Consider the following 24,116-nt stretch of genomic DNA (forward strand, 5'->3'; position numbering starts at 1 on the left):
ACTCTTCGCACTCGGACTGTTATTCACCAAAATATAAATCCTTGTTTTTTTTACTCCTTTAAAGCTGCATCACCGAGGCGAAACGGCGACCTCAGTCGATTACCTTTCCTTCCTTTGCTATCCCATGGACTGCAAAGCAGACCCCTTCTCAGCGATGCACCGTGAGTATGCTGAATTAGTTTATACACAACATCTCTGCAGTGACATTAATGTACAGATTTGACCAAAAGACTTCTATCTAATATACTCAGATAATACGCAGTCAGACAAGTAAATATATTTGTTTTAAGCCTACACACTTTCAGCGATTAAATATTTGTGAAAATCTTTAATTTTTCAAACGCGTTCTTTTTCTTTAAAAACATTTTCTATTTGTTTTAAGTATATTTATCCCTGCTGCATTTAATACAATTTCGAAACAATACGTCCATAAAATGATAATTATGAATTTATTGTTTCAAAATAAATAAATAAATTCTGCTTAACTTTTTGTTTAAATACACACGGGAGTTCTTATTTTTATTTTTCCATGGACATTTTATTAACTCAGAGGTTTAATTAAAACAAGACAAGATGTAAAAAAAATGCAACATTGAGTATGTGTAAGGTGAGAAAACACAAACACCTCAATTTAAATACAAAGCTTTTATTACCTGTGAAATGACAGTTACAGTAGTTCAGGGAGACAAGAGCACGCTGTGTGTAAATAGATGCGAACAATCCTCCTTTTTTATCATCTTCACGTTTAAAAAAAACCTAAGTGTAAAAAGAAGCAGCAGATGTTGTAACTCTTTATTTTCTCTTCATGTTTTCCCTCCATATGATATGCGTAAAGAAGACCCGCACTCTGTCTGAATTATTTATCCCACCTCATTCCCACAGTCCGCGTTGGTAATATGAGTTATCAAAGCTTATTTTAATTATTTACAATAATTGTGTCAGGAAAATTAAACAGGTTGAAACATAATATCTGCGACATGTGTTAGGCTGCAGCGAGGAGATGCTGCTGGAAAATAGTGTCTCCCCAGGTCAGTGTGCAGAGAGGGAATTATTTTACTGTTATTTAAAGCATAAATGAGCACAGAGGTGATCAACGTTTGGATTTGTATTCAGTTTGTTTGGTTTTAAGAAATGATGTGTTTCATTGCAGCAGGATGAGTGTTTTTGTATTTATGTTTGCTGCTTAAATAATGATTAATATATTATTATTATTATTGTTATTATTATTATTTATTCATGTTGTATTCAAAATTCATCAAGATACAGACTATTTGCCAGTATTTAATTAAACGTATTTAATTATGCGTGTGCGTAAAAGTGCATTCCACCGTGTGCGTTAATAGTAATATGCCTTTAGTCATAAAAGACAACACACAAAATAAAAGAAGTGACATCGTGCCTTCTGCAGGTATGTAATGTTATGTCCTCCCTCTGTGTTGCTGTTGTATCCCACGCAGGGCACGGCGGTGTGAACCAGCTCGGCGGGGTGTTTGTGAACGGCAGACCCCTTCCGGACGTGGTGAGGCAGCGGATCGTGGAGCTGGCCCACCAGGGCGTCCGGCCCTGCGACATCTCCAGACAGCTACGGGTCAGTCACGGCTGTGTCAGCAAAATCCTCGGCAGGTAAAAGGGGGGATCCACAACCAAACAGAGCCCTATGTGTGTGTGTCAAACATCAATCTTTCTATACAGCTGCGCACCCAGCTCTATTTCAGCCTCAGTCATCGGTTATATAGGCAGGTCCCCTTTCTTTTTTTTCTTGAACACAGCAGTTTTGCGTCTAAGATTTTCAATCCATCACCTGCAGCCTCGCAGGAGAAAAGCATCATAATCATGAAATAAATGTCAGGAAGGGAGTTTACAGCTAAACATTAATGATAAAAAAAGTATCCAAGAGAAATGTGAGGCTGTGTTAATATTGCAGGAGATGATAAAGAAAATGAGACCACAGACGTCATTTTGGAATATTAGAAGCAAATTATAGAAAAACCACCGACTAGAAACTTACCTTCACAACCCACTAGGAAAAAACACACACACTTTCCCTTCCATTATTTTCATCAGTGTAAACGTAGATAATTTTACTTCAGAGCACAAATGCTGTGAGATAATATTTTGAAATATATTTTTTTCAGCTGTCAGAAGACATTTCAGAGGTATTTCATTTCACACACACTGAATGTTTGTCATCAACATTTACCACTATAGGTCACGGTGGCATGTCGTGCATGCTACTGTAAGCTCATGAAAAAAAAACAGGTCTAAACTCTTACAGCTCTTACAGCTAAAACTGTCCTTTTGTTCTGTCCGTCTCACAGTTGTTTCATTTTAATTAGGCTACACTGCTTTTCGTTGAAAATCCGCCTCTGTTCGTCTTCCAGCTGACACTCAATTAAGGCCCCATATAACAGCACACTTCCAGACCAATTAATAGATTAATACCGCCATCATAATTCGTATGTAATTTGTGCAGTAACTGCAGAAAGGTCGACGGAGATTTGTTTCCACACAAAGGAATTTTTTAAGCCACTTTTCTCATTGATTTACACGACTGACTTGATTGTTGAATTAAGGAGGGATCCATTCAGGAACGTTCACTCTGTCCCCCCATGCAGGTACTATGAAACCGGCAGTATTAAACCCGGAGTCATCGGTGGCTCCAAACCAAAGGTTGCAACCCCGAAAGTGGTGGAAAAAATTGCAGAATATAAGCGCCAGAATCCAACCATGTTCGCTTGGGAGATAAGGGACAGACTACTGGCTGAGGCCGTCTGCGACAACGACACGGTTCCCAGCGTTTCATCCATCAACAGGTAGGAGGACATTTTTTTTGTTTTTATGTTATTATAGTAGCCTGTTATAAATTGCTAAATTGCGCGCAAATTCCTCTAAAAACAACAAAAGGGTCCTATTTTGGGAAAATGTGGGTAAAGAAAGCCAAGTGAAACACAAGAAGGGAAATCCTCTCCACGCGTAAATGGGATAAATCATCTCTGAAATAACCAGATAGCTATTTTATCTTCACATACAAGGCTGAGCTATAGTCAATTCCAACCGAGCCTATCCGGGGTGGTCTCACAAGTGCAATTCAATCCCCAGTGCGGCCCTCCACAACACAGCCAGCACGGGAGCTGAGGCTGGGGCCACGGAGAATCACATCTGTCTCGATAAAAACCGATCAATACCGCGTAACCAGATCCAGAGGCAGAAGGAAATACCCAACAAAGTCGTTCAATACGCGGACCACACTGCGACAGAGGCGGCAGCAGCCTCTTTATTGGCAGACAATTGCTGTTTTCCAACACTGAGGCGGAGAGCGACAGCAGATCAGTGGATTATTATTATTATTTATTATTATGTATTCTTATTATTATTATTATTATTATTATTATTATTATTATTATTATTATTATTATTATTATTATTATTATTATAGAGTATATATTCCGTCCTGAAAATGTGTGGTCTGTGCGTAAATGGAGTATAAAGGAGTTTTTGTTCTAAAGTAGCCAATGCAGGAGACACCCTACACCTTCACCTTTCCACATGAAGCGGGATAAGAGTGGACAAAGTATCTTTAGACAGAGGACTCCGGTGAAAAAAAAAGCCCCACCACTGCATGTGTGTGCAAAGTGAAAAAAGCCCCACAGTGCCTGCCAGTGATGAACTTTGGTTAGGAGGCACTGTTCCAGAGAGCTGGTCATCAGCATTACATTTTAATGAGCTGATGAGAGTCTCATAACACATCCAGCTAAATGTAGAAGGATGGAAGAAATATCAGAAAAATCAGACTTTGCTTTGGAAATTATGGCTTCAACAGGTTTTTTATTTGTATTTTTGTTTCAATCTGAAGTTCATAAAACCAAAGCAATCATTATTGTGGTTGTTGTTTTATGTGTAGCTATAGGAAACATTTGTGGTGTGAGGAACACTACAATTAGGAGAAATTGTGTACTTTGAAACCACATGGCTGACACATTAATCATTAACAGAGTTTGTGGCAACGCATTTTTTCATTCTTAAGTGTGTCCTTAAAATCACAACAATCAGTGAGCTTAAAGTGTGCTTTAATGCCGAATACTAAATACAATATATATTTTACTGCAATAAATGCACATCCACATTTTGTAAATGAAATGTTGGTGTTTAATAACATAGATTTAATGACATAAATTTGTTGCTAAAGGGATGATTGTGAAACATGTGGAGGAGGGAGAAATGGAGGAATAGTAGTGTAAGAGGCAGGGAGAGAGATGAAAGCAGTGGAGCCCTGGTGGTCTCTGTGGTTGAGGTGCTGACCTCTGCTCTGTTGACTAAAGAGGATGTCCTGGCTTTAAACACATTTTTCCTGCATGAATTATTAAAGATTACACAGAGACTGGGTTGCACTTTGTTTTGTTGTCGCAGAGAGGAGTTTCCACCTGCTGTAACATGCCCAGTGGACAAGGCATATACCCACAAGGAGCCTTCAATCATATTGATCCACATTTTAATATTTCTTTGGGAATTTTTTTTTGTTTGTTTGTTTTTTTGTTTTTTACAACAGCCAAAGTCGTTAATTCGCCCATCCAAATTGCTTATTCAATATCAACAACACAGACTGGAAGCAAAGTCCTTGAATTTATGAGACTCCCTCGAGTCATGAGGTCAGATAACTGTTGTGGTGAGATGTTAGAAATTCAAATACAATATTGATGTGTGTTTTCTGGAGGAGGCTACTAGCCTTTGTTGCCCTGCCTGAAGGAGAGAGTATGGAGGACACGTGAGATAGTGAGGGGAATGAAAAGAGTCTGATGTACAATTTTTTTTTTTATTATTTTTTTTTTTTGCCCCTGAGGAAGTTAACCCCATAGCTGCCTGATTCAGACTTGATAACTTATTGCTGGCTGCTGCATGGACGTCATTCTCATCATCTGCAGCCTGTAAAAGTCAGTTGTTTATTTGTTGTTTTTTTTTCCACACCTCTCCGGTGTCAGGGCGACCATGTGGGACTTCTGTTGCTGTACAATGGTGCTGTTATTCAATGATCTCACATTCATCTGTCAATCAAAAGATTACCATAGTCATGGTTTAATGTAATGCGATCATGTCCCATAAGAGCCAAATCTGAGCTCATTTAAATCTCACTGTACCAGCCTGTTTTGCTAAATGAATTACAGTAATCATCAAATTTACATGTATAAAATCATCTTTTTATTATTGTTAATCATAAAAGTATAATTTTATTTTTTATTTTTTCAAAGTGACCACATAACAGACTCTGAATGTGGCCACGGTTTCAGCTTGGGCCAATAAGACCCTATTGCTTTCCTGTCACATATAATTTATAGATCACCATTTGCATTTGCTGCTCCTCGGCCAGGATTTGTCGTCAACTTTTTTTTTTTATCTAGGGTCTAAATCAATAGGCTCTGATCCTCAGTGAGCCTGGAGGATTTCTGTGTGCTACTCAAGACCAAAAACTACTACAGACAAAAATACAAAAGAAAAAGAAAGGAAAGAAAGAGATGAGGGGTTTTCAAAAACAGCCATTGTAAGGTACAGTAAAGGAGACAGTGGACAGTAAAGAGAGTAGAAATGAGGAAAAAAAAGGATGAGGAGTGAAAGATCACATCTGAGAGATGGAAAGAGAGAGCGAGGAGAAAAGAGGGAGTGGGGAGCAAGGGAGGGAGATTATTAGAGTTGGCCAGGTAGAGCCAGTGAAGCTGATCATTGAGGTGAATTGATGTGATTTCATGCTTTGTTTGCAAGATCATTCAGACCAAAGTGCAATGAAGACTTTCCCGCCACATCACATCTTACTGGTATAGGGACTTTATCATATTTCTAACCTCAGAATCCAGCTAGATTGAAACCACAATCTCAGGGGGCAGCCCCTATTCAACTTCACACAGGAGCAGAGAGATTGCCCCTAAAGCCCTGAGATTGGCTATTTGTGGCAGAGGCCTGAATATGAGGATACAAGCACCCCAAACGATGGAGCACTTGTACATGCACGGACCTAAGTGGACGTGATGTGCCATGTTTAAGTGTCCCAAGGCGGCTGCCTTCTCGGTGTGAAATCTCAATGCTCTGGAAACAGTATTGATTGATCCGTGTCTGTTGTTCACTTTACCAGGATTATCCGCACCAAAGTCCAGCAGCAATTCCACCCGTCCCCTGACGGATCTGTTACACCACTCTCCACGCCTGGCCATACCATAGGTGAGCTCAAATGAAGGCCACACACAGATCACAGCCCAGTCAAATGAACCACTCACCACCACATATACTGTACCCACGTGCTAACTCAGCTTTCCCTGTCAGTGCCCAGCACAGCCTCCCCTCCCGTGACCAGTGCCTCCAACAATCCTGTAGGATCCTACTCCATCAACGGCATTCTGGGTATCCCCCGCTCCAACGGCGAGAAGAGGAAACGAGACGATGGTAAGGAAGATACAAGATCGCTTTGTTTTCCATCCTCTTAATTCTCCTCATCACTCGTCTCCTACTTTTTTTCCTGTGTGTGAAGAAGATGGCATTTATGACAGCACTGCAGCCAAGTGTGTTTCTGTGTTCTGTCTCCAGTGACTTGTTATGTTGTATATCAGGCAGGGCGAGTGTTGAGAGAATGCTGTGATTCAATCAGCTTTTTTTGATGCCCTATGTCATTTTTACCATACAGATATGCCTACAGAGCTGCATCTCAATTTTATACCATGCTCAGACGTATTGTAGATCTCCCATATAGCTGTCATACAATTCTAATCCCCCTTGGCAAAGCATCAGCACTGCCGCTCTGTGCTTCCATAATCCGTATAATGTAAAAAAATGTGAAAAATGAAACCTTATCACTATATTAACTACTAATATTTAATACAGACATATATTATTATATGGTGATAAAATAAAGAAAATAAAGTATTTTTTTTACTAAACGCTAACAGGAGACTGGCAAGCACAAGAGACCTAGATACACTAAAAGATTAAGTGGAGGTCTATCCGGTGCAAACCAGAAATTTCTCACTTCCAGGCAAGGCAAAGAGAGTGGACACACAGTGCTTGAGGGCTAATAGATTATCGGTTGTGCAAACAATTGGCTTTTTTTAATGCCTATGAATTAACATGTCCCTGGTGGAGGCCTGAACAGGTGTAGGAACAGACCGGTGGAGGCAGGGAAGGGGCTCTGTGTGTGTGTGTGTGTGTACCTGAGTGTATGTTTGAGTGTGTGCACATGTGATTCTATGCTATTGAGGTGGCTGATGGGATGATGTGGTTGAAAATGATCTCAAAGAGCACTTATCAAAACAGGCCACTTCCTTCTTTTATGTTTCTGTCTCTTTAGTTCTCTGGAGTGGCAACCACTTGGATGGGAGGAAAATAGGACATTGTAAGTTGAAGTTAGACACCCTTCTCTTTTTGCTGTGGTCAATTCAGATCACAACACTCTCCTCTCATTTGCTGTTTCTGCTGCTCTTCCATGCCTTATGAAAAGTGGTGGGGAAAATTTCCCCAATAAAATAATCTCCCAAGAAATTAAAGTATATGATGTTACAGTGACTGTGGAAAATCATGTTTTCCATGTAATGGCATGCCGTTCGATATACAGTAATAAGCAAGGATAGCTTGTTAGACTCAGGCAGAGATAAAAAATTGTATTTAAACAGTTCCTTTAATTTGTGCTGTTGCATCAGGAAACACATTGCCACTTGTTCTCTATTATTATTTAAAACTTCCTGCATTTACATAATTATTCCGGCATTTTTTTTTATAATATAAGACAGCTCAATATTATTGTTTATAATATGAAAGTAAAGACATAAATTGAGAATAAGGGGAAAGCTGGTGCAGCAAAGATGGCCCGGTTGCATGTCTGTAAATCGGTCAAAGATTTTAGCTTGTTTATACAATAGTTTGATCATGCTAAATATATAAAAGCTTCATGCAGCCATTGTACCTCCTCTGATAGTGGTGCTGGTGGGTTGTGATCCTGGTGTGAGTGAAGTCAGTGGTTGCCCTTTTAGGAAGAAAAAGGTCCCCATTACTGCAGGGCTGTAGAGATAATGTAGTGTGACACGCGTTATGTACACCAGGTCCCCCGTAAGACGAGCCTCAGGGACATAGGTGCCATAAGAGCTATTAATCTGTCCTTGTCATGTGTTATTGCAAATTAAAAGTAGCATGTTACACTGGACGGCTTGAAGTGAAGATGGGAGGAGGAGCAGAGCGAGAGGCAGAGGAGCAGGGGACTGAGAGAAAGAGGAGGAGGAAAGAAGGAGGTCCTAGCAGCGTCAATGAGAAATGAGCAGGGATTAGTTTTAGGATTTCATGCAGGCGTGTAGACACAAACCTACACGTAAATGTGCATGTTGTGTGTGTAACTTTGTGGCTTCAGAAGCTCTTCTCATAGTGAACATAGTGACATTTAAAAAGAATTTGCAATTCTGCAGAGAAAAGCTATTAATTCACAAATTAACATCTCTCCCCCCCTCCTCCTCCTCCTCCTCCCTCTATCTTGGATGTGCAAGCTATCGAAAAGACAAAAGAAATAGCCTTAAGGGGGGAAAGAGAGAGTCTCAGTCCTATCTGTGGAGAGATTGGTTTGCATGTCTGCAAGCAGCGATACCAATTATGCCAGTGCTGGGAGAATGCGTCTCAATGCGCCCTTCTCCTTTGCCCCCCTTCCACCTCCTCCTCCTCCTCCCACCTCCTCCTCCTCCTCCCACCTCCATCCCCACCACCACCACCACCTCACCCTGAATCTATCCATAGCCAGATTTATTTGTGTATCTCATTACAGGAAATGGAATGTTGTTCCTGCCAAATGCATTAATAGTGAAGTGGGGAAATTAGCCTGTTGTACAGCATGCTCTCACTCAGTCATTTAAAACTATGGTGGAGGTGGAAGCCAAGAAAAGACAGAGAAGATTGGGTGACAACTGCTGTGTGACTCTAAAATGTGTATTACACTGCTGGAAGTCCATTTTAAAAAGTTTGAGCCTTCCAAGAATCCCTGGAGCTAATTCATATATATCATACCTGCTGTAATTTGTTCTCTTTTTCGACAAATTGGGTTTTTACTGGGAACGCAGCTTCATGTAAATTCAATGGGTTTTTTTCTAGTTTCAGCACACAGTGATAGGTTACTCCTGACCTTGCTTCTGTTTGCAGTCAGGTTGATGTGACCTAACTGTATGTTTCTCTCATCGCTGGCTTACCACGTCCTGGACGGAGCTCTGGGGAGGACGCGCAGTGAGAGGGAGCAGCGGTGATAAATTAGATGAAGAAAGCAAAGGTCATAACTTGTGATTGTAGCGTGGGTGTGGGATGAGTGTAGAAGGAGCTGATGAGTGTGTGAGAGCAGAAGAAAAAAAATATGGCCTTAGCAAGTTGTTCATTCGTGAAGAACGATCTTAGGCAGTCACCACAATCGTATCAGCCTTGCTCAATAGCTTGAGAGAAAAAAATGAATACAGTTGCTGATGTTGGTTTGTTCATGTTTGATATTTGGTCCTTTCAGAGATTGTCCGCAGTGAATCTTTTTAACACACATGACCCATTTGCGGAGTTTAAATCAGTTAGCGTATGGATTTGAACCTGGGCCTTATACACTGGTTGACTAGTCAAGCCACTCCATGACAATGAGTCAATAGAGGATCACTTTAGAAAATAAATGCATCCAGAGCGAGACAGAAAAAATGGAATCATGAGAGCCATGATGGCCCTGATGGGGCGTGTGTTAGAGAGAAAAGCCCAGGTTTGAGAGGGGCCACAGAGCGGAACATAGAGACAAGAAGCTGTTACGGCCCTGACAGTGGAGGAGGCACAAAAGGGTCCACATTGCCCCCACCCCCCACCCCTTTTTTTCTGCACTCTGTTTTCCTCTTCAACATTTTATTCCTTCACTTATTGTCCCTCTCTTCTGTCTAGTATTTGCATCAAGCAACATGGCTGTTAGAGACCCCGTGTATAGTTGTAAACAATATACAATGAGATCCATCACAAAAAAAAGAAAATATAAAGAGAGGGAATTCACTCAGTGGAATCATGTCAGAGAAAAGTCAATTACGGGCAGCGATGGCAAGAATTAATGGAGCGATGCATTACTCAGCTTGAGGAGGAAGAAAAGGCAGGAGAAAAGTAGTTAATTGCATTTCCACAAATACTCCACCACACACTGTGGCAACACTAAACGACAGACCGAGAGAGAGGAGAGCAGAACGGACCAAGATGGAGAGAGAATGTGATATAAAACCACCCTGATTATCAAATCATATTTGTCTGTAAATGAGGCCTACATGTTCTTAAAACAGAGGGAAAGAGCAAGAGTTTTATCGATGTTTTTGTCTATAAACAGTGTTTCCCTTCACATCAAGAGCACTTCAATGTCATGCTTAAACACAGCAGTATCCAGGAATCATTGAACATTTAGAGGCCAGCCGTCTCCCAAACTGGATCCAAATCTTCATGTACTCTTGTTTATTACAAAGATTCTGCAGTGGCCTTAGAAAAAAAATGAAATAAATAAAATAATTGAAGCACTTCAAAATGCTACCAGCGCAGCCACAACACTGGCAGTGAGAGCAAAATATCAAACACACATGCCTGCTGAGTGTCAGTACACTGGTTGGTGGTGCTAAATCAAATTAATAAAGCTCTTAAACACGCCGCAACATAACAGGATCTTAACAGCCATGGCAGTGTTGCTACCTCTCCCCCCTCTCACTCTCTCTCCTCAACCCAACACCCACCTCTCTCTCTCCTTTCCGCTTCAGAGGTTTCATAAATATAGCTAGCTTACAGGGAAGGAGTGTTCACCCTCTGGGTATGCCAGTTTGTTTGTGTTCCCTCTCTCTCTCTCTCTTATTTTTTTTATTTATTTATTTATTTGTCAAGCTCAACAGCATTTTTAAAAACATCCAACAATTTGCGGTAGCATCATTTCACCTATCAGCTTGAGGAGGACGAATAAGTGAGCGGTGGACTGATCTAAGGAAAACCCCATGTCATTGATTTATATGGAGAGAGCCAGGCAGTGCGTAGGAATTCATTTGCCTTTCAAACAAGCCTGCTCCTCTACTCCAGTCTGAGTTATCTTATCACAGACAAGATGAAAGAAGGACATTAAGTGCCACCATGCCACCACAGGACATTAACATCCCCCTTGGAGACAAAGCAGAACGCAGCGGCGTGTGATATCATTGTGGTCTGTTTCACAATAGCTACTGTCATCGGTTAACTGTGTGCGTGTGTAAATAGTTGAGAGTGTGAAGATTTCGTTAACTGGCTGCAGTTTCATGTCTGTTTTTGGAGTTTGTCTGTGTGTTGCACACTCCACTTAAACTATTTGAACTCATCATGGTGATCAAAGAAAGTATTTACCAGTGTCACCCTTGGAGATTCTTGTTTTTATCTCAGTTTGCCTTTTCTCACTTTGGTGTTAAAACAAAGAGACGCAGTCAGCTGGTGCTGTGGGAGTGATAACAGAATACCTGCTGAGACACCCAAAGGGGTTGAAGAAACACTGAGAAAATGAAACAAGCCAGTCAATGAGACACACACACACACTTATCTGACAGTCGGGCTTCACACTCCACTTGACACGCTGACTGTCAAAGCATGAATCTGATTTATTGCAGCTATCTGATGATATATGTCAAACAGGAAGCTCTAATGGCAAATCCTGAAAATAAGTGATTTACTATTATTTCAATTTAAAGGCTAAATCTATAATTTTTGGGCCACATAACTTTGAAATATCTTTACGTATTTAATTTTCAGCTGTGGGATAAATGGAATCACAATGTGTGTCATGTTCCACTTCTTTTTTACAACATTACCAGTGCAAACAAGGTGCTGAAAACACCTGCCCGTCAATTATTCTTTCTTTATTTACATTTAACGCCCCAAAAAATGATCCTTTGTTGGAAATCCTTGTGCCTGCCAGGTCAGAGGGCCTGATTATGTTGCTGAGTATGAGCATGCTCCTCCGCAGTGAATGACAAACACTTGCTATTGATCAAGGTTGCCGCTTTCTCAGACCAGCTGATACAAGGTAATTAATGACTCCATTTTCTTCTGTACCACAGACAACAATTGAGCCACATACACCAACACTACTACCATTCCTGCTGCTGCTTCACCCCCCACAATGATGCACCCAGGGGAGCTGTTTGAAAATCCTGTACTAAAATATTCTGTTAAATCATGGTAGGAAAAACATGTAGCAGCAGAACAAAAAAAATCAGATTCCTTCACAAATGTTACACAAAGTCAATATATTTTAACACTAAAACACACATACTCACACACACTCTCAGACCCAATTGCAAAGTCCTCTATTCCATTCTGTCAGTGGATCTATTTCTCGGTGCGAATCGGGTTCATCCTCTGGCCTCAGCCATTGAAAAAAGGTCAAGCAGCCGAGCAGAATGGCAATAACGCCCCTGAAATGGTACCATCAGTGGAACATGATTGATCAATTGAATTCCATAGCACAGAAAAATGTGGGATTAAGTAGAGTATTATACGCACAATGAGTTGAGGCATGATGTTCATTCCAAGTTCATTTCGCCTCCCTCCTCTGCTAGCGGATCAGGCAATCAATAGCGGCCTTGCATATCATATATCACCGCTGGCTCGCCCAGGAGAGAACATAATCTGCTGCAAATTTAGAATGACAGATTTGTACGGGAGCTAAAGCCCTCATCCGCTGTTGGTGGCGAAGAATAAGGAGGAAAAAGGGAGGGCGGTGGGAGGCAGCCAGTAGAGTGGAGGTTCCTGGAATGCTGGCTGGAGGTTTTAGTTCCTTTTTTCCAGTGCTCGGGACATGATGAGTGAACAGAGCGAGTGCTGCAGTGGTGGTGGTGCATGGGCTCCCTGGCCCGGTTGATAGGGTCAGAGATCAGAGGAATGAGGAAAGCATAGGCTCATTTGTTTATATAGAGTGTGACCAAGTGAGGAAATGCATACGCTTGCCCTCGACACCCCGTCCTCATTCGGCCCAGAGTACCATCCCCACTCCATTCTGTTTTCCAGAAGACAGGCAATATGTGGGGGATGGAAAGAGAGGAAGAGAGAGAGAGACAGAGAGAGGGAAGGGTAATATGTTCAGGAGGAAATAGTGCAGTTAAATAATGGCTCTCCATTTCCCGCTGGCAGAATGAGAGGCTCTGTATGTAATCGCCAGCCCTACTTTCTCCTCCTGAAACACACGGTCTCCCTTACAAGTATATATTTGCACTGAAGGTAATCCATCAATTACCATAGACCTATCACATGATGACCGCACTGATGGTGGCTGCGAGGGGTGGCGTGTGGAGGAAGCAGGGGAGAGCTGCCTGAGTGAGTGTATGTGTGAGAGAGAGGGAGATAAAAGCCAAACATGATGGTGGCTCTACCTGAACCTACTGCTGCCACCTCCTGCCATCCCTACAGACCAGATGAGCGCAAAAATCTTTTCCTCATGCTTATCTTACAATGCTAGAGTAATATCAGCAGAAAACACTGAAGTCACACCCTGATGCAGAATGTTGTCTCTCCCCCCTTCTCCCCCCTGTCCTTCTCTCCACAGACGGCTCTGATGGCTCAGGCCCAGGCAGCGACTCTCAGGGCAGCGTGGAAAGTTTAAGAAAGCACCTGCGAGCGGACGCATTCACTCAGCAACAGCTGGAGGCCTTGGACCGTGTTTTTGAAAGACCTTCCTATCCCGATGTCTTCCCCACTTCAGAACACATTAAACCTGAGCAGGTTCGACAAACAGATTTTTTTCTCTGTAACAACAGTTTTTGGCTGTCCAACATAAAGGTTAGCCTCCCACTGATCACTCCAGAAAACACCTTCATGCACCTTCAAGATAATTTTCACAAATGATTTCTGCTTTATGTTTTTTATTCCTAAATGAAATCACCTAAGGTACCTCTTTAATGTCACCACCTCTAAGCATGCTCAAACTGTTTGGCAGGATGATGCTTAACGTCCTTGACAACCTTTGTAAGATAATAGAGGTTAAAAAAAATCCCTTGTGAGGTTTTCTACTGACATATCTTGTGTCACAGAGTAAAAAGTGAAAACCTCTAGAGCTTATTTCTGCCTTCGACTTTGAGAGGAAGCCACCTGAAGTGCTAAAATGCTAGCACATTTTCGTGTTCTAGGACTGTAGTAAGTGATTAGACACTATGGCACAGGTGACAAAAACCTCAGTGCGACTTCTTGCTCAAAGCGACCTACATGCCTACAGCCTATTACAGTGGATAACCTTTATTTACATTCATTAGACTGTTAAACAACAAGAGACTATTAATTTTTCCATTGGAACTCTATGTGGGTGCCCATGCAGCCTTAGCAGTGCCCTAATTGAGTTCATTTTCATCTCTGCGCGATCACGGGGAATTACAGCGGCGATAAATCAGAGGGACAGCCCCTCAGCCTGCTATACAGCCCCTAATGCAGCTAATTACCAAAGTGATTTCTACGGCAAGATCAATACCAAAACGAATTGGAAATGACTTGCAATCACAAAGAGTGGAGGAGAAGGTATTAAAAAGGCGAGAGGGGGGTAGAGGAGGGGGGAGAAAAATGGCGTCAGAATGGTCCAGAAAAATCAGTTTTAATTTAATGTAATATTAATCAGACCGCTTTCCACTCTTTCTGTGCACCTCCTTTTTTCTCCCTGTTTCCAACACCCCCTCCTTTTCTTAAACTGGTGAAAAGGTGGGATATTAGGCTATTAGGGGCTTGTCTGGTGTCTGCGTCAAGGCATTAAAAAGCCATTTTGAAGAGGCCAGGCTGAATAGGCCTCATCCCTCCCACACTTCTGGCAGCCATGTGGTCAGGTCATTCAGGCCCCTCTGTGCTTGCCACTCGCCCTCCGCCCAGCCCTGCCCAGCCCTACCCACAGCCCATCTGCATGACAAAATGGCTCTTGTGCTGCAGAGGCCCAGCGGAATAGAGAGGAACATCCAGCCTAGTGCCAGGGAACAGTTGTAAGCAGACAATTAGAGTTTATCTGGGATAGAGGCAGACAAGACTGGGGTCACCAGCTCGCCCCTGTGGGACCCCAGCCCATTGAGACAAACAGATGCACACACTCTGAAACAAATGCTCACAGATACAAAATGTGAGCGTGCACACTTATCCTTTCAAAGAGGAGCTGGGTCAGGAAGTGTCATCTCATTAACAAACAGGATTCACTGCAGCGGAGTCTTAACCTGAGACTAAAGTGGAAAAAGACCAGCCTCGCATGAAGTTTTCTGCTGCAGCAAACTGTAAAAAACTATAAAAGTCGTAAAACAGCGAATACTATTTTAACATTTTATTAACCCAGTTTTATGTGTTCATCCTGGAGGCAAAGTACAAAGGCTGATTTTGAGGTTGTACTCCCTTTTAAAAAATACACACACCACATGTCTCTCCTGTAACAAAGCCCTGAATGTCTCCTCCCTTGACTGGTCACAGGGATGACTGCAGTGGAGCACAAAGAGCCAGCTGACACCCCGTCCTTTCACTCCTCTCCCAATCCCTCTCTCATCCTTCTCTCCCTTTCTGCCTTCTCCTCAGACAAGCCCTAATGCATGCATACATCATCATAGGTCTTGGTAAAGCACAGAGAGCGGGGATCAAGGGGGGTGATGTTCACAGGGAAATATTCAGCGGGTGAGGATCACAGATAGCTTCCTCAAATACACCAGGGGTTACATTCAGACATATTTTATACATTGTGAAATCTTCTAGAAATCTGGCATCCAAAACAGGCCTGCACACAACGATATTAACCAGATCATGACCCGATCTGGTGGAATGTGAAATTACATAAATCTCTCCCTGTGATTGCCACCAGCTCATACGTGTGTTTGTCTACAGGCGAACGAGTACTCCCTCCCATCCCTGAATACCGGCCTGGAAGACGTGAAGCCCAGCCTTTCCACCAGCGCCAGCTCCGACCTCGCCTCCAGCGTCTCCCAGAGCTACTCTGTTGTGACAGGTACAATCTGACTCATGCTACAGTGATCCCTAAAAGAATACACACAGCTGCAAACTTGGTCTGAAAACACAAACATAGTAACTGAGGGAAAAACAGCTTCTTATGTCAGACACTTAAGAAGACTTTGACAGTTTTTTAGGTGTTTATTTCTAAAGGACAGAGGGAGGAGATATATCATCTGAGCCCATTAAATCCTACAGGTCTTTCACACTGAGCTCCTAACTGGCTATTGTGTTAGATCGGATTGGCCTGCTAACAGATTGACTGGGAGCGCTTCTCATAAGAGACAGCTGCTGTTCTCGCCACGACACAACGTTGTCATCAAAAGCTATCATAGCTTGTTGATTGACAGCGGCTGGACTAGCACTGTGGCTGGCTGGCTGCCTCATGCTGTGGACACACACACACACAGACAGTGAGGGATACACTGATATTTTTCCAACTCATGGATGGATTGCTGTGCTGAGAGGCAACGGGCAATGGCAGGTGCATTGTATTGAATATCGTGTAGTGTCTGTATCATATAACTCACACTCACCTACTCTGTGTTGGACCGTGACTTCTTTTGCTCTCCTGTCCAGGTTGATGGCCACCTGGTTAATTGAAATATTGTTTCATTGTGGCTGTTGAGCCTTTTTTCCCAGGAGGGGTTAGGTTTACTGACGGCTGCAGAATAATATGCCAGCCTTTTAATAACAGTCCTATAATTATGCAGTGGGAATCAAAGTCAATGAGTGTACTCTGTGTGCATGTGTGAGAGGGTAAGTAAAGAGGAGGACAGCATGATTGAAAACTGCAGTGGCCTTGCTCATATGATCCCTATAGTCCAGCCCCAGACTCCGCCGCAGAGCTATGGGAAAAGAAAGACCCCCTTTTTATTCCTGAAAATGTGGGAGGTAGCTTTGCCCCAGAAAGTTGGGCCTCAGGAGAAGAAAGGTGTGTTTTTGTCTTTTATGCTGGGCTCCTCCTATGAAAGTGGTCTCGCTCTGGGGAGCACACTCATAGCAGGTGGCCTCCAAGCCACCTGGGGGCCTGGGGGGGGGCTCCTATAAAACGATACATGTGAGGGCCACAGATTGCATAAAGAGGAACAAAACTTTTCTTAAAGTGGAATATGAGAGCTATCAAAAAATGTGTTTGCGTACCAAATTAAACTTGGAAGTAATTTCCAGTTAACTTTTATTACTTCATTTTCACGACTAGGCAAAGTAATGCATGAGGCATTTGATTGGGTGTAGGTTGTTAGTGCATAATATTATTTTTTCTGCCATTAGCAAACCCTGTAAATAGGAATGTATGCCAAGGCTGAAAAAAAAATGCTAAATTACCTTCCTCATTTAGGCTGCGATCCAATTATCAATAAATTATGCTCTCACACTGGATGGAGCAATGAGATTATATTCATTCTTTAAATGTTTTCTGCTCCCAATTAAAATTCATACAGTTATTGATCTTGTTGATTTTTATGTCCTGAAATTTGCATAATCTATTAAAGATGAATGATTAATGAAGTGCTCAGTTTTGCATTCAAGGGGCGCTACAGTGAAATCATTGTCGGCCATGTTTTTGTCCTCTGTTTACCCTAATGAAAGAAACTGTTACCAAGGTGTGTGTGTGTGTTTTAGGGGGATTTACTGCACTGCTGAGATTTTACAATATATTTAATATTTTAAACTATTATGTCACTCCAAATAAGTAATCCAGTTTTCTATTGATACTTTAACAGATTAAGCAATGTACAGAAATCCTGATAACCTTCAGTTATCATGTCCTCACAGACATTCATCAAGGAACAAATAGTAGTTTCTTTTCTAACTAGAGTTACACCCACTGAGAGTTCATTAGTCTCTGTGCACGCTGTGAGATGGTCAGGTGTAAATGGGCATCCCTCTGACCTACTCCAATCTAGCAGGTGTGAAGAGCTGGAGTTTTAAATTTTTTTATATCAGTGTAATTATTTCTAAATGTCTGCATGATTCAAAAAAGGACAAACCTGCACATTCAAAAGAGTCTAGCATTTTAGTTTCTGTTGCGCAGCACACTCTGAGGCTGTTTTTATGAGCTGGCAGTACCAGCTTTTCTCTGCTGGATGGCGAACATCAAGCAGCCACCTAACCTGCGGTGCCTGGTGTGTGGCCTGGTGACAAACGGCTTGTCTCCGCTCAGTTAACGCCTGCAGCCCCAAGCTTGGAAATTAATGTTTATATCACCACCACCCCACCTCCTAAAGCACACTAACCATTGAGCACACATTTGATAATGAATGATGATAAACATGTGGATTGGGAATTGGACTGTTTGGCCCTGATCGAGTCATATGTGCATGCAGACTTTTAAAGCTGCTTTTTTTGTTTTGGTATGTGTCTTCTCTCGAGATGACTTTACTTGGTCTTCACAGCAGGAAAGTTTTGTTTCTAATATGGAATGAAAAAGTTTGCTGCAGATTGAATGTCAGCCTTTCAAAACAAGAGTTCAGTAAATGGATGATGCGCCAAAGTTCCTTGGTGTACGCTTAAAGCTGAAATGCTCACTTGAGAGAAGTCTGTTGCAGCTATATCTGGAAACATCACTCCGAGGATTGTTGTAGGCTCTTAGCAGACCATTTCTATGGTTGATGGGGTCTGTATGTGGTATCAGTGGTGGAAGTGCAGACAGATGTTGGAGAACTCTATACTATCTCCCCTCGCTCAGAGATGCATTTGCTGGGGAGAGAAGTCCCCAAGGACCCTGAGTTTAACTTCCATCTCCATCATCAGGGCCCGTGATTTGACAGGCTCCCTCTTTACCCAGGCGCTGCCTCGTCTCCAGGACAATAAGCTACACCATGTCTGATTAGTTTCAGAGTTCAGTGGTCTTGAACGCAGCATTTGTATTGGCTGTTGTTGTGTTGTAACCCCTGTCTGTTTGACAACAGTTGCTCAGGCGCTGAGAAGACAGAAGCCAACAGTAGCAGGAGGTCTTGGTTACAGTGTAAACATACCCAACATGGACATCATGTTTGCCATCATGAACCTCATCCTAAAGTTCAGGTTAATGTTCTAAAGGTCACGTATACCTTGTCGACAAGGTGCTGTACGGTCCATGTTACATTTCACTAGGCTTGCCAGCAGATCTCTTTTTACTGTCAATTTTAAAATCCTTTCCGTTTTTGGTACGATGCAGGACCTTTTTTAGTGTTTTTCTAGCTTTGTTGCAATCACAACGCTTGTAACAGCTAGTATTATCTGAGCACATCTGTCCAAATCCACAGCAGGACTTTTTTTTTAACACTGTAAAGAGTTTCACAGACTACATGTTAGCCATAATTAACTGGAAAGTAGAACTAAGCACTGGGGATTTTCCATCATTCCTTAATGCACTTTCCAATACATTTTATGACACACTCAGACGGCACATGTGACAAAGTTTTGATCCTTCCAATTAAATGCAAAGCCCACTCATTAGAATATTTCAGTTCATGTCTGAGATTCACAGCCACCCTTCTTTTTAATGATCAGATCATACGTAAAAAAAAAAATGTACACTTGCGTTGCTCTTCCTATAGCAATATCATTTGGCTCACAGGAGATGGGATGGCAGTACCTCTGTTTGAAACAACATGACACAAAAACTGTGGAGATTCTGCTTTGTTTCTCCTCTATGGGAAAGCAGTGGTATTATGTTCTTAGGACTGACAGCGTTACATCCCCCTTCCATTGAACAGCCCTTATCTTAATGAGGAATCGCAACACACAGTCCTGTTGTAAAACAACAATGATGGGGGAAGCAGCTAATGAGGCTATCATGGTGTCGGGAAAGAGCCATCTCTCCCAACAGGCCCCAGCAGAACAGAGCAGGCTCCGCAGCAGGCATGGAGAGGCCGGAGACAGAGCTCACATTGATTGCAGAGGTTTGAGAGGCAGAGCCGGTGAAATGAAAGATGCCAGGACTCATCAGCCAAATTAGATCAGAGTGTGGAGTTTTGAACTGTCTACGAGCCGATTGTTTGGTTATTTGTGGGAGTGATTTTGTTGTGAGAAAGCAGCCGTGAGATTATGTTGTTTGTTTTCCTAAAACCTTGGGGAAATTTTTTACGCATTTGAGCTTGATTGATCAGGCGCGATGTGTTGTTGCAACATTTCACTGGTGTATGTTTCCACTTAGCTGAATGGATTACTGCTGGGTGCATATGAGATTATTATTATGAGCTATGTAAATGAACAAATTAAGTGCTTGAGACTGCTTATCTATTCAGTATTCATATAAAATGTCTGGTCTGAGGGTCTTAAAAGAAAGGAAGTTAATGTACGAGTTCACTTCAACATACATTGAATCTGCTTTCTTTTGTTAATCTGCAGTCGTCTTTAATTTGGTGAAATTTTCTTCTTTGGATATTTCTAAATTTTTGCCCACCTTACCAAACATGTGACTGACATGAATATACAATATGTGTCTAGTTCGATTTATATGAAGTTTTTTTCTTTTTTTTTTTTCCTTTTTTTGTCCACCTGCCAGACTCTCACCCGTCATATCCACCCTCCATGTGTGTAAAGCGGGAGCCCCATGAGGCATCCTTTGCCCCCTTCACCCCCTCCTCTGCTGGGTATTCTGCTCTAGCTGACATCATGCCCCAGCAGTCCAGCCTCTCTGTAGATGCCTCTACTCCCAGCTACCTCTCCCATGCCCACGGCCCCTGCTACAGCCAGTATGCCAGCCAGCCTTTTATAGCAGGTACAACTTCACCCACAAAGGCCCCTGATTAAAAAAACTAATCAACCTCATAGCTGATTTTGTTTTACGTGTTCCTTTTTTGCTGATTTAGTGATCTTCAATTAAAGCGTCCGCCTCTCACATTGCTTTGTGGCCCTACTGTTGTGTATACAGCCGCGTAACTGACTGTTTGGCCCTCATTAACAGGGACTGCTCTCTCCCCCTTTCCTGCCTGCTTTTCTCCACATCTGACCCTTTGCTCATCTCCCAGGTTAACAATAGGCCTCCCAGTCCTTCCAGCCTCGTGACAAGCCCAAAGTCTGGAAAGGGGAGGGGAGAGTTGCAAAAGGCAGAAATGTAAGAGCTGATGCTGGGGCCTGCTTTGGACCCGTAGCCCCCGGTCCTGTGTGCCCCTCCGTCCAGCCAGGCCTGATCCTGTCACTGTTAATTACACGACTGAATGTGGAGCGGATAGCTCTCATTGGCCTGATGCTCCTGTCAGTTTTGGCTGCTTAGGATGTAAATATATTAATTGTGTGGTGTTAAAGGCACTAAGGAGAGTGTAGAAAACAGACACACAAGCATCGTTCTGTGTCTCTTAGATATTATCATTCATGTACACAAACCTGCAAAAGCAAATATGTTTAAAGAAAACTTGTCACCTGCATTTACTTTTTTATGAAAATAATCAGGACTAACTTGAATTAATATGTAACAATCATCAGTATTTCATGTGTTTTCCTACTAATTCTGTGGCTCAGTAGAATTGAGCCCATATCAATTAAAGCACTTGGTATAGCTGTACATCATACAACATGTAAAGTGCACCGATATCAAAGCAGCCTCTTCTTCTGACCACAGTGGTGTCACAATTAGAAATAATGTATTTCAGCATCCTTTGTAACAAATAGCTTCCTTCTGTGTGCCTGCAGGTCGAGACATGGCCAGCACCACCTTACCTGGCTACCCACCACATGTTCCGCCCACAGGACAAGGCAGCTACCCCACCTCCACACTTGCTGGAATGGTCCCTGGTAAGCGATTCAATTCAACCCCCTTTTTTTGTTTTTCCTACATTTGTTAGGGGTTTATTTTATTTTATCCTTCTGCTGATCTTGATCTGATCTTATAGGACTTGAGGACACTTAACAGTGCACACACAAAGAAACCTAGAAGTGCGAATTCATTAGAGAGATGGTGATGACAGCATTGCTCTTAACTCAAAGGTCTGAAGTGTGCTTGTTAGGCTGCGGTTAGCGTGTGGTTTGCGTCTGCGGATGAGGGCATTAGATGAACTCGATAGGCGATCACCACAATCAGTGGCCGTGAGATAGGACAGTTCCTCTCAGTTACACTCCAGCTCCCAGCGCTCATTACCCTCACCGTGTCCACACAGCGCACTCTCACCAGCCCCGTCGATAAACACTGCTTTTGCTCCTCTCCTCGCCTCCCCGGACACCCAGGGCTGCAGAGCGTATCTCTTTCCCCTCTACTTAACCTGCAGTTCAGGTTCACAGCAAACAGTTAAGGGTCAAAACACAGAGGCGTGGAGGGCCTGTAAATATTTAAATCACTATCTCTCTCAGGGATGAGCTCAAGTTACGCAACCAGCAGCGAGGATGCTATAGCTGCCAGTGTGTGTAGATGTCTCCTCTAAACAACTGAAAACACAACTCCCCTTTATTGCTCAAAGGCATGTACCTCCCACACTGACCAATAATCAAAGCAGGAGAGCTGCATTTACAACTGAGCGTGAGGTTTAAGAATATAAATACAGGTAAAAATTTATTCGATGAAGAGTACAAGTACCGGAACACAAAAGCCAATCCAGGCGTGTTTTCATCCCATGAGTAAGATTTAGTGACCAGCCCAAAAACACTGTTAAAGCAAAGGCCATTCTTCAGCAGCTTCATATAAAACCCAGCTCTTTATAGTCTCATAAAAAGAAAGAAACCTGGGGGCACACAGCATCACCCTCTGATATCAGCCTCAGCCTGCTGTCCTTTCCACCACAACCTGCACAGAATAAAAGGAGAGTCGTTGAGAAGCTGTTGGGGGGTTTTGAAGCAGAGCATCGCTGCTTAAGCCCTAACTCTGGAGGAAAATAGAGGGAGACTAACGTGATATTAATAATATAGTTGATTCCCTAAAGCTTAGACTACAAGACTGCAGAAACATTACTGTGTGCTGAAATTACTAGTTCTTTACTAATGTTTGCCTTCACCTGTGTGCTCCACAGGAGGGGACTTTTCTGGAAACCCATACTCTCATCCACAATACACAACTTACAACGAAGCATGGCGGTTCAGCAATCCAGCATTACTAAGTAAGTGACTCCTTCAGTTAATAATTCCCTAATGACAATAATAAATGTCACATGCGTGTCTTACATGATGTTTCGTGGTTTCCAACGCCTCGTTCTTCTGTTAACTTTCAGGTTCCCCTTATTATTATAGTGCCGCATCCCGTGGCTCCGCACCTCCCACTGCTGCCACTGCCTACGACCGCCACTAGTTACCCCGGAGACCAGCTCAAACTACAGGGCCAGAGCTTCGGCCTCCATATTGTCCCAGTCTGAGAAAGGTCAAAGGGAAGCGAGGTGGAATCCTAAATGAAACCCCGTCGTCGTACATGATGTGGAGGAAAGGACGCTGGTGTACCCAGCTTCACACTTTTTTTGAGGGCCAAAAGCGGCCTCCCATGTGGGCATTCAGAACTCACCTGTCATGCCCTCACCCTCTCACAGGCCTGAACATTTCCAGAATGACTTTAAGAGATTATATAAATATATATATTATAAAATATAAATTGAAAAACAGTGTGAAGAATACCATGTGGAAAAATGTTGTGGGTTTTTAATTTTTTGTTTCTTTGTTGCTGTTGTTGTTGTTATTTTATTCATGGATCCTCACATTCCTTTATGTAATGAACTGCAGTATTTGTCTGCTCTGAAGAGAGAAGTCCAGGTGGTTGGGAGGGGGGGGGGGGGGGGTGACAGTGGTCCCATAGCTTGATCATGTAGCGACTTTAAGCAGTGTTGCGGGGCCCCATGTGACACTTAACGAGCTCCTGGCTCCACACTGTAGAACAGGCTTTACTCTGGTGCTTTGACTGTGCTCCCATTTCTCCCACCTAACTTATTTGATAATTACAGCATGCCCTCCAACTGTTACTGACCCTGCAAACCAATGACAACATCACACTCCCTGTGGCACACAATCAGATGTTAAAAAAAATATACAAAATATGGTGACCAGAAACTAATGTCTTACCAGAATCGTTCCCTCATTACAAAGTTACATCCACATCCGCTGGCACTGTTTTTGCACTATTCCTTCAGCTTGTTTGACTTTTTGTTTATATTAATTTGGTACATTCACCTTAAATTTAAAAAAAGTATAATCTGTCTGTGCGGCATTGGTGTAAAAATACAAGTTTCTGAAAACACTGTAAGCCATGGTTCTTT

The 24,116-nt window shown here is 42.5% G+C and overlaps 1 protein-coding gene across 4 annotated transcripts; it reads left to right on the top strand.

Moving 5' to 3' along the window:
* Positions 1-23,392, top strand: pax2a (paired box 2a). Of its 4 annotated transcripts, none has more exons than XM_028423062.1 (11): positions 1-161; positions 1,458-1,623; positions 2,616-2,813; positions 6,119-6,204; positions 6,307-6,426; positions 7,325-7,369; positions 13,553-13,728; positions 15,841-15,961; positions 21,583-21,684; positions 22,890-22,976; positions 23,088-23,392. In XM_028423062.1, exons 1-11 carry the CDS (start codon positions 125-127, stop codon positions 23,162-23,164), a joined length of 1,215 nt encoding a protein of 404 aa, XP_028278863.1. In that variant the 5' UTR covers positions 1-124; the 3' UTR covers positions 23,165-23,392. The 4 variants fall into 4 exon arrangements, with proteins under 4 accessions (XP_028278863.1, XP_028278865.1, XP_028278862.1 ...); XM_028423064.1 differs by having other exon boundaries at positions 23,107-23,392; XM_028423061.1 differs by lacking the exon at positions 7,325-7,369.
* The last annotated feature ends 724 nt before the right edge of the window (positions 23,393-24,116 follow it).

This window comes from Parambassis ranga, chromosome 15 (assembly GCF_900634625.1).
Source record: "Parambassis ranga chromosome 15, fParRan2.1, whole genome shotgun sequence".
NCBI classification, from domain to species: Eukaryota; Metazoa; Chordata; class Actinopteri; family Ambassidae; genus Parambassis; species Parambassis ranga.

What these genes read in the sequence shown, in the direction of transcription:
- pax2a (XM_028423064.1), top strand. Translation starts at nt 125, where the DNA reads ATGGACTGCAAAGCAGACCCCTTCTCAGCGATGCACC. An exon ending in CCCCTTCTCAGCGATGCACC is followed by an intron (nt 162 to 1,457) that starts GTGAGTATGCTG and finishes TATCCCACGCAG; the next exon opens with GGCACGGCGGTGTGAACCAG. An exon ending in CAGCAATCCAGCATTACTAA is followed by an intron (nt 22,977 to 23,106) that starts GTAAGTGACTCC and finishes TTATTATTATAG; the next exon opens with TGCCGCATCCCGTGGCTCCG.